The 17,788-nt window shown below is 44.9% G+C and overlaps 1 protein-coding gene across 1 annotated transcript in view; it reads right to left on the bottom strand.

Moving 5' to 3' along the window:
• The window catches only part of LOC149432941 (very-long-chain 3-oxoacyl-CoA reductase-like), a gene marked incomplete at its 3' end in the record, with an annotated part of 62,593 nt that overhangs the window by 25,825 nt on the left and 18,980 nt on the right, over positions 1 to 17,788 (bottom strand). The window contains exon 4 of the mRNA XM_089664786.1: positions 1,451 to 1,561. Coding sequence (XP_089520912.1) covers positions 1,451 to 1,561 — 111 coding nt within the window. The remainder of the gene's footprint in view (positions 1 to 1,450; positions 1,562 to 17,788) is intronic.

Below are 17,788 nucleotides of genomic sequence, written 5' to 3'. Positions count from 1 at the left end.
CCTTGCCCAAACTCAAAAAAGTCTATGAAAAAAAAAAAGGTACCAGGGGCATCTCATGGGGCCCCCTACTGACCTCGGGCAGTGCCAGAGTTTCCAAATGGTCAGTCCGCCCCTGGTAAATACATTATTGCCATTCAGTCTGGTTCAATCACGTGATGCAGCAGCTCCAGCTACCCTGCGTCATGGAGTGCCTGCTGCATGGGAGAGGAATGAGTGCCAACAACCATTGGGCAATGGAAGCTGGCGGGTGACATCACAGCTCCTGGAATTCAGACCCGTTGTCACGTGCTTCACAACACAAAGGAGCTGAAGTTTCTTCATCACTTGACTGGACTGGAGCAGACTGAAACAAGGTATTTACCCAGATCTTTGTTACCAGCACTATATGGCAGAGGTAGGAGGAGAGGGGAAGCAGTGGTTTTAAAGCAGACTTCTACATCGCCTTTAGTCCCAAGTACATATACTTTAACCCCTCGCCTACAGGGCACTTATACCCCTTCCTGCCCAGGCCAATTTCCAGCTTTCAGCGCTGTTGCGCTTTAAATGACAATTGCGCGGTCATGCAACACTGTACCCATATGAAATTTTTAGCATTTTTTTGTGACAGAGCTTTATTGTGGTGGTATTTAATCACCTCTGGGTTTTTTATTTTTTCTTAAACAAACCATAAACCACTGAAAATTTTGAAAAAAAAAAAAGTTTTTTCTTAGTTTTTGTTATAAAATTTTGTAAATAAGTGATTTTTCTCCTTCACTGATGTGCGCTAATGAGGCTGCAGTGATGGGCACTGATAGGTGGCACTGATGGACACTGATGAGGAGGCACTGGTAGGTGGCACTGATGGGCATTGACAGGCATCACTGATGGGCACTGAAAGGCAGCACTGATACATGGCACTGATTGGCAGCACTGATAGGTGGCACTGACTGGCACGGATGGGTGACACTGAAAGGCATCTCAGATGGGCACTGATATGTGGCATTGATGTGCACTGGTAGGCACTGATGAGCACTGACAGCTGGCACTGCTGGGGCTACACTGATCATCAGTACTCTGATGATCAGTGTACATGTCCCCTCCGCGGAATGCTGTCAGCGTGACAGCTCGAGAGGAGAGAAATGCAGATAACCGGCATTTCCCTGTCATCAGCGGTGATTGGACACAGCTGATCACATGACCGAGCTGACATCTTCGGCTCTTTCTGTGGATCGGTGATCTGCTGTGTCCGAGGGACGCAGCGCACCACCGATCGCCGCGCTGCGCGCCCCTTGAGCCATGCATGCGTGGTTAGAATGGGACGTCCTCCCACAACGAGAGAACCACCTTGCGTCCGTCATATTACTATATGGTGGGCGGTGGTTAAACAGGATCTCCAAAAGTGAAAACTGAACTTCGTGTCGTTCTACAAATCTCATGTAATCCCATTATTATACATCTCAGTTTTACTTACCAAGGACTCCAATTTCAAGACCTTTCAGTCCCACCTCGATGCGCCCATAGATCTCTGTGGGTTTTCCAAAATCTGCCGCAATGACTTTGGTTTCCACGTTGAACTTTTCTCCTAAGAATGAATGAACAGAATAAACATACATAAAAACAGTTCTGATACATTAAATCAACGCTGGTAGGTGTATAGGAGCTTTCAGACAACAGCCATAGGATATGTTCTCAGAGATATTGGACTTCTATAGGAATATACAAGTATTTAATTCATACACAGGTCTTTCAATCAGAATCACAGTTAAAAACAACCAAAATAAAAATGAACAGCCCAATACATGATAGAAAAAAGTATTGCAGAGTAAATCTGTGAACTGAAAGTAAATATTGCATCAAAACTGATATTTCCTATCACAAGGTCTTCAGTCCAATGGCCAGTATTCAACCTACTTTCTCTGAGCCCAGGTTGTTCTGGGCTTCCTTCTCAGCCTGTAACTAGACGTTCTAAGGAGGAGGAGCGCAGTGATGAGCTTATCTCTCCATCATTCGGCTTTCTCCTATCAGCCTATGAACTAATTGGCTCTTTGCTCTTTCTTCCCCTCACACTCCAACCCCGCTATACAGGGACGGATGCCAGGTCAGATTTGGGTACTTAACACGGCTTACGTTTACAAATCTATTTTTAACGTTGTATTCATGAATACAGAGCTGAATTAAATTTGTGCCTTTTATATCTCCATGTAGTCCAGCTTCAGCTAAAGTCCAGGCAAATATGAAAGACTCAAAATGAATGCAGCTCTGTCATCATTAGCCCAATATTAAATTTGCTTTAATGTAAGCAGTGCCAGTACCTGATTAGCCTTTTGTAGTTCCCTGTACAGCAGAGCTTAGCCTGGGAAAAAGAGAAGCATTGTAAGTAGCCAATGAGCTGTGCCGCAGTGCAAGGAGCAGAGAGCAGAACGAGGGAGATGCAAGCTAATCAGTCTACAGTTTCTTCTTTCACTGTCCAATCACAACCTGAGGGAGGGACAAGATCTGTAAGGCCTCCTTCATACGGGCACACTTAAGCATACGCCCATATGAGGGCAATGACTACCTGCACAGGTCTTCCATGCGTCCGCATGCAGGCAGTCCCATGCATTAAACCAGTGTTTCTCAACCTTTTTCCAGTCAAGGCACCCTTTAAAAATTATGGACAGTCCCGAGGCACCCTTTAAAAATTATGGACAGTCCCGAGGCACCCTTTAAAATTATGGACAGTCTTGAGGCACCCCTTAAAATTATGGACAGTCTTGAGGCACCCCATTGTAAAAATGTGAAAAACTATTCTATAATTCTATAATGCAGCAACATCCACACATGTAGGGCACCCAACATTGAAGGCGATTTATTCTTCCAAAGCAAAAACACTTTTGCACACTGGTACCGACTAGTATTCAATTCTTCTCCATCACTGAGCTACGGTGATCCCAGCACTGATGGAGAGGGGCAGGGGAGGGTCAAACTAGGATGCTGTGCAGGCAGCGGACATCCTCCTTATCAACTGATGAGGTCATTGGTTGTCAGGACGCCGGCGGCTAGAAGGCCTTAATGGTGCACAATGAAAACCTGTGGCTTTATAGAACTAAAAGTCAGGCTTGTTCCTCCTACTGGCTTGGGCAATTATTAGACATTTTGCTAAGGCAACCCTGAAGAAACCTCAAGGCACCCTGGTTGAGAAAGGCTGCACTAAACAACATAAACCTGTTTGATAGATCTGGATGGATTAGGGCTTAAACCTGTAATTCTATATACAGTTGCAAGAAAAAGTATGTGAACCCCTTGGGATTACGTGGAGTTTTGCATGAATTGAGCATAAAATGTGCTCTGAATGTCATTTAAGTCACAACAATGGAAGAACACAGTCTGCTGAACATAATACTACACAAACATTAGATGTTGCCATGGTTTAATTGCACATAACATGTAAACATTCACAGTGCAGGGAGGAAAAAGTATGTGAACCTTTGGACTTAATAACTGGTTGACCCTCCTTTGGCAGCAATAACCTCAACCAAACGTTTCCTGTAGTTGCAGATCAGACCTGCACAACGATCTGGAGTCATTTTGCACCACTCCTCTTCACAAGACTGTTTCAGTGTAGCAATATTCTTGGGATGTCTGGTGTGAATCTCTCTCTTAAGGTCATGCCACAGCATTTCAATCGGGTTGAGGTCAGGACTCTGACTGGGCCACTCCAGAAGGCGTATTCTGTGCTGTTGCAGCCATTGTTTTGTTGAATTGCTTGTATGCTTTGGGTCATTGTCCTGTTGCATCACCCATCCTCTACGGAGCTTCAATTGGCGGACAGATTGTTGTACGTTTTCCTGCAAAATGTCTTGATAAACTCTGGAATTCTTTTTCCCATCAATGACAACAATCCATCCAGGCCCTGAGGCAGCAAAACAGCCCCAAACCATGATGCTCCCTCCGCCATGTTTCACAGTGGGGATGAGGTTTTGATGTTGGTGTGTTGTGCCTTTTTTTCTCCACACATAGTGTTGTGTGTTCTTCCCAAACAACTCAATCTTGGTTTCATCTGTCCACAGTATATTTTGCCAGTAGTGCTGTGGAACATCCAGGTGCTCTTTTGCAAACTTCAAACGTGCTGCAATATTCTTTTTGGACAGCAATGGCTTCCTCCGTGGTGTCCTCCCATGTACTCCATTCTTGTTTAATGTTTTCCTTATTGTAGATGTGTCATCAAAAATGTTAGCATGTGCCAGAGATTTCTGTAGGTCTTTAGCTGACACTCTGGGATTCTTCTTTACCTCATGCAGCATTCTGCGCTGTGCTCTTGCAGTCATTTTTACAGGACGACCACGCCTAGGGAGAGTAGCAACAGTGCTAAACTTTCTCCATTTGTAGACAGTCTGTCTTACCGTGGACGCATGAACATCAAGGCTTTTGGAGATACTTTTGTAACCCTTTCCAGCTTCATGCAAGTCAACAATTCTTGATCGTAGGTCTTCTGAAAGCTCTTTTCTGCGAGGCATGGTTCACATCAGACAGTGCTTCTTGAAACCAGTAAACCCAAAACAGGTGTGTGTTTTTTAAGGGCAGGACAGCTGTCAGCAACACATCCAATATCATCACACTGATTGGAGTCAAGGTTGGCTCACTCCTGGCTCCAATTAACTCTGGGAGAAGTCATTAAGCTAGGGCCTCACATACTTTTTCCTCCCTGCACTGTGAATGTTTACATGTTATGTGAAATTAAACCATGGCAACATCTAATGTTTGTGTAGTATTATGTTCAGCAGACTGTGTTCTTCTATTGTTGTGACTTAGATGACGTTCAGAGCACATTTTATGCCCAATTCATGCAAAACTCCACGTAATCCCAAGGGGTTCACATACTTTTTCTTGCAACTGTATATCTATGGCTTTGTATAACTAAAAGATAGATTATATATCTCTCTCTCTATATATCTATATATCTATATCTATCTATATATCTATATCTATCTATCTATCTGACGCTAGATCTACTTTTATAAAGAAAAGGCCAAAAAAACCCGATAAGAGGAGAAAAAAAAAAACAAAAAAGAAAAAAAAAAAAAAAGAAAAACAGCCGTCTCATTTCATAAGAAAACCGATGCAAAAGAAACGTGGGAAATGTTGTCCATAACCTTTATCAGATACCAGGGATTATTTTTAGAAAGTGGAATTAAGAATCGGGTTGCTATGAACGACGTCTCCACCCATCCTTTCCCCCGCAAACCTAATCCATTGATTGAAATCGCTTCATCAAGCAAGAGCATCCTCTGCTGCAGCCTGAAGTCACGATACAAGCACATGAATCGGCGGAGAAGCGTGCCTCCCCTCCCTGAACACGCATCTCTCTCTCTTTTTTTTTTTTTTTTTTTTTTTTTTATGAAAGGCAGAAAAAAAAAAAAAAAAAAAAAAAAAAAAAAACTTAAAGAGGAGAATTGCAGGCGATTTTCCTATAGATTTGTTTTAGTATGGAGGGCTATTTGAGGACAGGCAGGCTGCGTCTCTGCGATACCCATCGCCCTTTGCTCCCGTCAGAAAGCTTTTCCTCTTCTGAAGAATGCCGGTCATCATTTTATTAGTGAGGGGGGGGGGGGGGGGGTTGGAGACTGCAGGGCCAAGTTATTGCTGACCCTTAGGATACACTGTGGCAATGAAATTGCCTCCAGCAATGAAATAGTTAACATGGGGCTGAGCGATATAGGGGCAGGATAGCCGCCAAGTGGTAATATGTACAGGATAGCAGTATGGGGAGCATGACCGCTGACTGCCGTGTAACATGCTTAACCACAAGCCTACCGGGCACTTTCACCCCCTTCCTGCCCAGGCCAATTTTCAGCTTTCAGCGCTGTTGCACTTTGAATGACAATTGCGCGGTCATGCAACACTGTACCCATATGACATTTTTATCATTTTTTTGAGACAGATAGAGCTTTCTTTTGGTGGTATTTAATCACCACTGGATAGAGAAAACAGGTGGCGCACACACCTAGTGCATTATCCAAGGTTTATTGTAGGAGTGAAAGAATAATAAAAACATACTCACAGACGAAGCATGTATCTAAAAAGCATAGAAAAATGACAATGGCCAGAACGGCAGGCAAGGTGTTCTCACTGTCAGTGCGGTCAAATGGCTGACGCGTTTCGGGGACAAATCCCTTTCCTCAGAGCTGATGACCAACCTCTGATGCAGATGTGTGATGAATGGAAAGTAGGAGCCTTGCTGTTGATGCCTGAGTGGGATGGTGTGGGAGTGTGCTTTATGCCTGTGGGGAAATGGCTGGGCTGGGCTCCTACTTTCCATTCATCTGTGAATGGCCACCTGTTTTCTCTCTATCCAGTGGCTGATTTCCCCGTCTGAGGAGGGCTGCACCCCTGAAGCATTTCCTTTGGTTGTCGCTGTCCTGGTACCCTTGGCTTCCCTTTTGGCTGTGCATATCCTGAGGCGCTGGAGAGTACATACAATATCTTAATCACCACTGGGTTTTATATTTTTTGCTAAACAAACCAAAAACAGAAAATTTTGAAAAAAAAAATGTTTAGTTTGTTACAAAATGCTGTAAATTATAAATTTTTTGCCTTCACTGATGTGCGTTAATGAGGCTGCAGTGATGGGCACTGATAGCCAGCGCTGATGAGGAGGCACTGGTGGGCATTGACAGACATCACTGGTGGGCACTGAAAGGCAGCACTCGTATGGTACTGATAGGCAGCACTGTTAGGAGGCACTGATAGGCAGCTCAGATGGGCACTGACAGGTGGCATTGATGGGGCTACACTGATAATCAGTGCCCTAATGATTAATGCACATGTCCCCTCTGAGGAATGCAGATTAATGGCTCTCCTGTCCTCACGAGCTGTCAGCGTGATAACGCGTGAGGAGAGGAATGCGGATAAGCGGCATTTCCTTATTTACATGCGATCAGCTGTGATTGGACATAGCTGATCACATGACAGAGCCGAAGTCATCTGCGCACACACGTGTGGTTAGATTGGGAGGACATCATATGACGTCTTCCCAGAACCAGAGAACCGCCGCGCTCCCGTCATTTCCTTACATGGTAGGTGGAAGGCGGTTAATAACTATGAACTGGTCTGTAGAGACAAGCTGAATTATCACCCCCCACTGTCCCCAGCACCTCAAAATCATCACCAATGCTGCATAAAAGGTGACAGGTACCTTTAACCCTTTCATTGCCAGGGATGGTTTTTTTTTTTTGTTTTGTTTTTTTGCACAAGTTTAAAAAATCATTTTTGTCCTGAAGATTACATAAACCCCCTAAAACATACACACATACATACATACATACATACATACAGAAGACACCCTGGAGAATAAAATAGTGGTAATTCCAAATTTGTGTGCCACACAATGTTAGTTCAATAGTATATGAAGTGTAAAAATTTTAGTAAATTTTAAAATATACTAAAGTTGAAATGGTTGCAAAGGTTAAAAGGTATTCTACCTTAAGTGTTACTAAACCCCCCACAGTACAATCAGTCTGTAGATGCAGTAAAGCATGCTTGTTATACTCACTGTGGGGTTATTCTCTGCATTATGCAAAAAAGCTGTTTGATTCTGTCTTCTCTGTTTCTCCCCACTGTCCACAGTCCCCAATCCATCTGCCGATAGTAGTGCTCTAGAAGGCACTCTGCACATGCTCAGTTTGTGATGTGTTGCCCGAGAGGGTTTTGTTTTGTTTTTTTTGTGGGGGGGGGGGGGTGCATGTGATCAACACATGGGGTTTTAGAGTGATATCCTGATGAAGCCATGTGAAGCGTTGGTATGCAACTTCCGGTGATGTGGTGATGCACTTCCGGGAGTGGGCGCCATTTTGGTACACCCAACAAACCCATGCAGTACACCCATAGCATGAGGTTTAGATGCTTTTTACCTATGGAGAAAATGTGAGTGGGCAATTTGTTTTTCATGTGATTTATTGAGTAATAAACGTTATTGCACCATGGAGGATCTCTTTTCTCTCTTACTAATATGATCCTGAGTGGGGAGTGAGCTGTATTGTGGTACCTCTGCCTCGAGGGACCCGAGAGGAGTAAGTGGTATTGCTGAAGGGAGCTTATGTGGCATCTTTCTCCTGTGACGAGATAGTATCCATAAGGATCGGTGGTGATCCTATAAAAGAGAGCTGGCCCTTGTGGTCACGGTTTGGAGGTGAGGGGCCATTTCTGCTATTTGAGGATATTTTCACAAGTGTGGAGATCACTTATTTCACCTCATCACCCGCATGAATTGTTTGAGGATCACGGCTATATGTTTTTTGTGCACTGGACATTATTTATGATTGATTTATATTTGGGATATTTTTATATGAGGTTGATTTATAAGTGGGTATTTTTTTTGTCAATTATGATTGGCACTCATTACTACCATTGATTGTCTTTCCCGATAGGGGGTTCACTTGTCACACTATAATTTTTGGTTTAGATTAGTCCCATTATTGGGACGGGGGGGTGGGGTATATATATTTATTTTGAGCCACTCAATAAGAGTTTTTAAAACAGGTTATTTCCTGTATTTTCACCAGTTTGCACTTGCATATTCACTGATTGGATCCTGATTGGATCAGAGCATCATTTGTGGTTTATAATATGTTTATTGTTTATTTTTGTCATATAGTTATTGTATAGCGCTTCACCATATCCATTAACCACTTGCCGCCCTGCCACTGCATATATACGTGTGCAGGGCTCCGCGCTCCCAATGTTTTCGCGGGCAGGGGGCGCGCGCTCCTGCCGACCCACGGGTGACACCATTTGATCCCTGAGGGATCAATCATTCGATTTCAGCCAGTGATGTCTGGCTGAAATCGGATGATCGGTCCCTGTCCTATCCTGTCCTGTGTTGACAGTTGCACAGGACAGGATATGATGTCATTCTTCTCTGCCTGGACACATACCGTTCCAGACAGAGAAGAAGACTTACAAATTGTGAGTAAAACAGCAAATACCCACAGTTAGAAAACTCTAGGACACATTTAACCCCCTGATCGCCCCCCCCCAGTTAACCCCTTCACTGCCCTGTCACCAGTGTCACTGATCAGTGAACCGATTTTTACTGATCACTGTATCAGTGTCGCTGGCGACTTCCGATAGTGTTAGCGCCCCTCCCAGATAGCGCCAGATTGCCCGCCAGTACACCAGTAATCCAGTTTAACCCCATGATCGCCCGCCCCCCCCCCAGTTAACCCCTTCACTGCCCTGTCATCAGTGTCACTGATCAGTGAACCGATTTTTACTGATCACTGTATCAGTGTCGCTGGTGACTTCGGATAGTGTTAGCGCCCCTCCCAGATAGCGCCAGTTTGCCCCCCAGTACACCAGTAATCCCATTTAACCCCTTGATCGATCGAGGACGTAAATTTAGTTTGGGTACAGCATTGCATGACCGCGCAATTATCATTTGAATTAGTGCAGCGCTGTATAGTAAAAAAAAAAAAAAAAAAAAAAAAAAAAAAGCATAAATTACAGTATCTACACCATAGTTTGTAGACGCTATAACTTTCACACAAAGCAATCAATATACACTTATTGGGATTTTTTTTACCAAAAACATGGAGCAGAATACATTTTGGCTTAAATTTATGACTAACTTTGAGTTTACGATATATTTTTTATTGCTGAAAGTACAAAAAATTTTTAAAAAAACTATATTTTCAGTTTTTTTTGTTTATAGCGCAAAAAATAAAAAGCGCACAGGTGATAAAATACCACCAAAAGAAAGCTCTATTTGTGTGAAAAAAAGGACGTAAATTTCGTTTGGGTACAGCATTGCATGACCGCGCAATTATCATTTGAATTCGTGCAGTGCCAAACAGCAAAAAAAGGCCTGGTCATTAAGGGGGGTAAATCCTCAGGAGCTCAAATGGTTAATATTGATTTAGACACCTAGAGATGCCTACAATATAAACCCCAGGATACTAGACGATCATTCAGAATGCCATGGCATCGTTAAGATTTGAACCCTTCTAAACAGGATGGTAAAGACAGTAAGCATCATAAGATATAGGCAGGAAGGTCTTCACAAATTCAAAAAACAGAAACATTTATAATAAAAGATTTACAGAAACAAATGCAACACAATACCAGTGAATGAGGTTAGATGGACACACATGACATCTGGTATAGAGTAAGTGACAGCTCTGTGCAGAACGTCACTACTATGCAATGAGCTCTTGGGTGACCTCAATAACATCTCCAGGGGTAGCGTGGAAAGATGGGCATCAGTGAACCGACACATCATGGCCCGCAATTCTCCCCGGTGAGCACTGCATTATGTATCTGCTGTAGAGTCCCCTGGGCGCTTAGCCTCGTGACGCGGTAGAGGCGTCTTTGGGCACTCAGGTGGCTTAAAGGACGCTGAAAATGCATTGCTCCAAAGTATTGCTGAGATACTACAGACAGGCTTGGAAAAAAAAAAGACCATTGTGCCACTGCCAAAAAGGACAGCCGACAAGATGACATTTTAGGGGACTTGCAGGAAACTATAGAAGGAATTATTTTTAGCCATTGATAGATGTATTTTCTTGGCTTACATTGTCATTTATCATCCTAACAAAAAGGCAAACACTTAAAAATGGAAAGTGTGTGACGACAAAAGTGACTTGCTTGGTGTGCATGCCGCAGGTCCGGACAAAAATGGGGAGAGCTAGGTTGCCAATCTGTCTGAAATGTTGAAGTCAATGCATGACTTATGGAAGTCTCTTTCACTTGTCAATGGAAGCACACGTTCCTTCGCTCTTTTAGGCCTTACTCCAGCCCAAACTGATTAAATATGGAAGCTGCCATTGCTGAAATGCTATCAAAAAGATCCCCAATAGCCTACGCAGTGCCATACATCCATTCTGCAAAATCTAAGCTCCGGGTCTCCACTACACCTTTCAACACACACACACGGCCAGACCGTGAACATCCACGGATCCGTAAAGAATTGAGCTCTGTCATTTCAAAGCCATTGTTTCTCATTTTTAGGGACTCTAATGACTGGCATAGTACCACTGGATTAACGTAAGGCCAACATGGTGCCTATATTTAAAAATGGGTCAAAATCTTTACCAAGTAATTATAGAACTGTTAGTTTAGCTTCTATAGTTGGAAAGATACTGCAGAGTTTAATAAAAATACCACATAGATGAGTTCTTGCTGGAAAAAATATTTTAAGCAACAGACAGCATGGATTCATGAAAGACAGAAGTTGTCAAACAAATCTGATTTTTTTAGGAGGGGGTGAGCAAAACCTTGGACAGAGGGGTGGCGGTGGACGTGGTATACTGGGACAGAGGGGTGGCGGTGGACGTGGTATACTGGGACAGAGGGGTGGCGGTGGACGTGGTATACTGGGACAGAGGGGTGGCGGTGGACGTGGTATACTGGGACAGAGGGGTGGCGGTGGACGTGGTATACTGGGACAGAGGGGTGGCGGTGGACGTGGTATACTGGGACAGAGGGGTGGCGGTGGACGTGGTATACTGGGACAGAGGGATGGCGGTGGACGTGGTATACTGGGACAGAGGGATGGCGGTGGACGTGGTATACTGGGACAGAGGGATGGCGGTGGACGTGGTATACTGGGACAGAGGGATGGCGGTGGACGTGGTATACTGGGACAGAGGGATGGCGGTGGACGTGGTATACTGGGACAGAGGGGTGGCGGTGGACGTGGTATACTGGGACAGAGGGATGGCGGTGGACGTGATATACTGGGACAGAGGGATGGCGGTGGACGTGTTATACTGGGACAGAGGGATGGCGGTGGACGTGTTATACTGGGACAGAGGGATGGCGGTGGACGTGATATACTGGGACAGAGGGATGGCGGTGGACGTGATATACTGGGACAGAGGGATGGCGGTGGACGTGTTATACTGGGACAGAGGGATGGCGGTGGACGTGATATACTGGGACAGAGGGATGGCGGTGGACGTGTTATACTGGGACAGAGGGGTGGCGGTGGACGTGGTATACTGGGACAGAGGGGTGGCGGTGGACGTGGTATACTGGGACAGAGGGGTGGCGGTGGACGTGGTATACTGGGACAGAGGGGTGGCGGTGGACGTGATATACTGGGACAGAGGGATGGCGGTGGACGTGGTATACTTGGACAGAGGGGTGGCGGTGGACGTGGTATACTTGGACAGAGAGATGGTGGAGGACGTAGTATACTTGGATTTTGCAAACGCGTTTGACACAGTTCCCCACACACGGCTAATGTGTAAGGTAAAGTCTACAGGCTTGGAAAAATCTGTATGTAAATGGATAGAAAACGGTCTAAAAGATCGTATTCAGAGAGTAGTGGTTAATGATTCATACTCTGAATGGTCTGGGGTCATCAGTGGTGTACCCCAAGGTTCAGTGTTGGGACCCTTACTTTTAATAGATTTATAAACTATATAGGGTCTGGGATTAAAAATCCCATTTCGGTCTTTGTAGATGACACCAAGCTGTGCCGGGGAATAACTTCCTTACAGGATGTCTCCAACTTACAAGCCAACCTCAATGCTCTGTGTAATTGGGGGACTATGGGGCCAATGAGGTTTAATGTTGATAAATGTAAGGTTCTGCACATGGGGGCTAAGAATATGCATGCATCATACATACTAGGGGGGTACAACCGGGGGAATCAATGGTGAAGGATCTGGGGGGGGGGGTGAATAGTTGAGAAGGATCTAGGAGTTCTGGTAGATCGCAAGCTTAATAATGGCATGCAATGCCAAGCTGCGGCTTCTAAAGCGAGCAAAATCCTCTCTTGTATTAGGAGAGGTATAGACTCCAGAGAGAAATATCATCCCCCCCCCCCCCCCGGGGTACAAATCAGTAGCAAGACCTCATCTGGAATATGCAGTTCAGTTTTGGGCACCAATTCACAAAAAGAACATTGGGGAACTGGAGGAAGTACAGAGAAGGGCAACCAAACTGATACGAGGCATGGAGGGGATCAGCTATGAGGAAAGATTAGAGGAACTGATTTTATTCTCTCTTGAGAAGAGGAGATTAAGGGGGGATATGATCTCCATGTATAATACATAAGGGGGGATATGATCACCATGTATAATACATAAGGGGGGATATGATCTCCATGTATAATACATAAGGGGGATATGATCTCCATGTATAATACATAAGGGGGGATATGATCTCCATGTATAATACATAAGGGGGGATATGATCTCCATGTATAATATATAAGGGGGGGATATGATCTCCATGTATAATATATAAGGGGGGATATGATCTCCATGTATAATATATAAGGGGGGGATATGATCTCCATGTATAATATATAAGGGGGGGATATGATCTCCATGTATAATACATAAGGGGGGTATGATCTCCATGTATAATACATAAGGGGGGATATGATCTCCATGTATAATATATAAGGGGGGATATGATCTCCATGTATAATATATAAGGGGGGGATATGATCTCCATGTATAATACATAAGGGGGGTATGATCTCCATGTATAATACATAAGGGGGGATATGGTCTCCATGTATAATACATAAGGGGGGGATATGATCTCCATGTATAATACATAAGGGGGATATGATCACCATGTATGTACTCTGTCCTCCTTCTCCTGGACCTCTCTGCGGCCTTCGACACAGTTGACCACCCCCTCCTCCTTAATAAACTACTCTCCCTTGGCATCAGAGATACTGCTCTCTCTTGGTTCTCATCCTACCTATCCCGACGCTCCTTCAGTGTCACCTACAATGGTGCCACCTCCCCCTCCCTCCCCCTCTCTGTTGGGGTCCCCCAAGGCTCTGTCCTTGGACCCCTTCTCTTCTCCATCTACACCTCCTCCCTGGGCAAACTCATACAATCTCACGGCTTCAACTATCACCTCTATGCTGACGACACCCAAATCTACCTCTCCACCCCTCACCTCACCCCCACTATCTCCGCCCGCATCACTCACCTCCTAAATGACATCTCAGACTGGATGTCGCTACATTTCCTCAAGCTCAACCTCTCCAAAACCGAGCTCCTCATCTTTCCCCCTGCCAACACCCCCCCCCCCATCCTATCCATCATCACCAACAACTCCACTATCACTCCCGCCCCGCAAGCCAAAGTCCTTGGCGTCATTCTTGACGCGAACCTCTCCCTCCAACCTCATGTCAAATCACTCACAAACACATGCAGGCTCCATCTTCGCAACATTGCCAAGATACGCTCCTTCCTCACCCCAGACACCACCAAACTTCTAGTACACTCCCTCATCATCTCACGCCTTGACTACTGCAACTCCCTCCTCACTGGCCTACCCAAGTGCAGGCTCTCCCCGCTCCAGACCATCCTGAACTCAGCTGCCAGACTCATCCACCTCACCACCCGCTCCACCTCTGCCACCCCCCTCTGCCTCTCCCTCCACTGGCTCCCGATTGCCCAACGCATCAAATTTAAACTCCTAACCCTGACCTACAAAGCCGTTCACAACACTGCCCCTGACTACCTCACCAACCTGATCACCAAGTACCACCCTACCCGTACCCTTCGCTCCTCACAGGACCTCCTTCTATCCTGCTCCCTGGTCTCCTCCTCCCATGCACGACTGCAGGACTTCTCCAGGTCCTCCCCCATCCTCTGGAACTCACTGCCCCAATCCATCAGACTGTCGCCTTCCCTATTCACATTCAGGCGCTCCCTCAAAACCCATCTCTTCAGGGAAGCCTACCCCACCCTCACCTAACGGCCATCCTCCCTCATTCCTCCCACCACTTCATCCCCCTCAGCCACTTCCTACTGTACCTTTACCCCCTCCCTCCTAGATTGTAAGCTCGTAAGAGTAGGGCCCTCTTACCCCTCGTACGTTGTTTGTTGTTGTTGTACTGTGCCATGTATTGTCCCCCCTATTGTACAGCACTGAGCAAACCCTTTGGCGCTATATAAACTCGTAGTAATAATAATAATAATGTATAATACATAAGGGGGGATATGATCTCTATGTATAATACATAAGGGGGGGGGGATATGATCTCCATGTATAATACATAAGGGGGGGGATATGATCTCCATGTATAATATATAAGGGGGGATATGAACTCCATGTATAATACATAAGGGGGGATATGCTCTCCATGTATAATACATAAGGGGGGATATGATCTCCATGTATAATATATAAGGGGGGATATGATCTCCATGTATAATATATAAGGGGGGGATATGATCACCATGTATAATACATAAGGGGGGATATGATCTCCATGTATAATACATAAGGGGGGATATGCTCTCCATGTATAATACATAAGGGGGGATATGATCTCCATGTATAATATATAAGGGGGGATATGATCTCCATGTATAATATATAAGGGGGGGATATGATCACCATGTATAATACATAAGGGGGGATATGATCTCCATGTATAATACATAAGGGGGGATATGATCTCCATGTATAATACATAAGGAGGGATATGATCTCCATGTATAATACATAAGGGGGGATATGATCACCATGTATAATACATAAGGGGGGATATGATCTCCATGTATAATATATAAGGGGGGATATGAACTCCATGTAGAAATACATCAGTGGTTCATATAGAGAACTCGGTGTAGAGTTATTCACCCTGAGGTCATCACAGAGGACAAGGTGGCGCTCTTTACATCTGGAAGAAAAGAAATGTAATCTCCAAACACGGAAAGGTTTCTTCACAGTAAGAGCTGTGAAAATGTGGAATAGACTCCCTCAAGAGTTGGTTGTGGCCAGCTCAGTGTATTGCTGTTGGAAAGGCCTGGATTCTGTCTTAGATACACAGAATATATCTGGATACTAACATTTATAGGTAAAGTTGATCTAGGGAATATCCGATTGTCTCTTGGGGGATCAGGAAGGAAGGAATAATTTGAGTTATTGCACAGGCATCAACTCAAGAGGCTTCAATTTCGGGTATCAGGGTATGGGTGAGCTTGTCCCATAAAGTGTGTGTGATACACAGCCCCTGCATAATTAAGAAATAGGGTATGGGCAGGACAAACTCATAAAGGGAGCGTGATTTTGGCATGCCTACCCAGAAAATGGGCATACAAAAAGAACAGCTGGCAGGGTTTACAGAACCCAGAGACCCAGCACCATGTTGTTGGTAAGTATGCTTTAAAGATGAATCCCAGGCATTGGCATGTTATACATAGTATAATTGTTCCAGCTTGAACCAATGTGATTGTGTATTATACCATAGCTGGCCAATGCACCTAGAAGCTGGAAATCATTGAAGTACACATCGCTACATTGGTGATCTCAACTTGCTTCTAGGTCCTGCGCCAAGCAGCTTCTCTTGCATTGTGAATACAGGAGGTCGGGTACTTGCCACTTCTCTGAATGACTGTAAAGTGTTCTCTGATTGGATGAGGTGGAGAGGCAGGGCAAGGACATCATGCTCTCCACCTCATCCAATCAGAGAACATTTTGCATTCATTCAGAAACTGCAAAGCATTCTCTGAATGGCGATCATGTTGAGTGGTATCTCAGGAGACCAGGAAGGATTTTATTTTCCCTGCAGGAGCAAATTGGATCGTGCTTTGCTGGGTTTTTTTGCCGTCCTCTGGATCAACTGTGGGTATAGGATTATCTTTTTTTTTTTTTAATGGTTGAACTGGATTGACTTTTTCAGCCAGACTAACTATGTAACCTCCTGTATTCACAATGCATCAGACTGGCTGTTCAACACGTGGCTACTAGGTGTGGTATATACATAGTCACACCTGTCCAAGCTGGTCCAATGTAATCTTGTATAACATACTGATGCCTGGAATTATTCTTTATTCGTGTAAGTCAAGTCAAAGGCTAACCAAGCTTAAATTTACTCCCAACCCCATTCTAAGTTTATTCTATCCTGTAATAGAAAAGAGGTCTATACTTCCCTATTCTGAAGCTGATCCGTTCAAGTCACATCCAGTCTCCAGCAGTGGCTTCAGTGTAGAAGAGAGGCAGCCACAATGGCTGCAGAGTCTGGGCGATAACATCACCGACAGGCTTACTATGGGGCAGCCGTTGTCAGCTGTCCCTCCTCTACACTGAAGTTGGTGCTGGGACCTGATCATGTGTCTTCAGAATAGCCAAGTATAGACATCTTTCCTTTTACAGGGTAGATGGAATAGGATTGGAATGGAGGTGGCAGTAGATTTAAGCTTAGTAAGGTTTTGACTAAATAAAAATGTTTCCCTTGAGAAAGGCCCGTAAACTGACGAAACAAGTCCGGGTGGAGCCAGCGACATCACGTAAACCAACGTGACACTGAATGTAGTAATACTGAGGTGATGCCGATGTCTTAGCTCCTTAAGGAAGCAATACATTAAATTGGCAAGCTGATTTTCTTGCACTGCACTAGAAATATTGAATTTTACTGCGAGTGATTTTTTTAGTGCTTTTCAATAAAATTCATGGTTCTTAACCACTTCCCGACCGGCCGTTGCATATAAAACGGCCGGACGGTGGCAGTACAGGGTCGGGTGGCCGTTTATGAACGGCCTCCCCGCACCCTGCTTGTGCGCGCTCCCTGGGAGCACGCAGCACCGCGATCCGGTGCCCGCTGTGTCCTCCGGACACAGTGAAACACCGATCGTCGGACGGGACCTTTGTACGAGGTCCCGATCATGTGATCACTTATTGGCCAATCAGTGATCACATGCAAAGTAGTAAGCAAGATGTCACTTGTGACATCATTGCTTACTACGTGTGAAATCTGTGAATGATCACAGAGGTCACATGGTACAAGGCTATTCACAAAAGCCTTGTACCATGTGACAAGCTGTGACCAATCACAGCTCACTCAGTACTT

This window comes from Staurois parvus, unplaced genomic scaffold (assembly GCF_062004578.1).
Source record: "Staurois parvus isolate SC_StPar_1 unplaced genomic scaffold, SC_StPar_1.0 ptg002042l, whole genome shotgun sequence".
Classification (NCBI taxonomy): domain Eukaryota; kingdom Metazoa; phylum Chordata; class Amphibia; order Anura; family Ranidae; genus Staurois; species Staurois parvus.
Note: the sequence above shows the minus strand (reverse complement) of the source record. Positions and strands in the feature narration are given on the sequence as shown.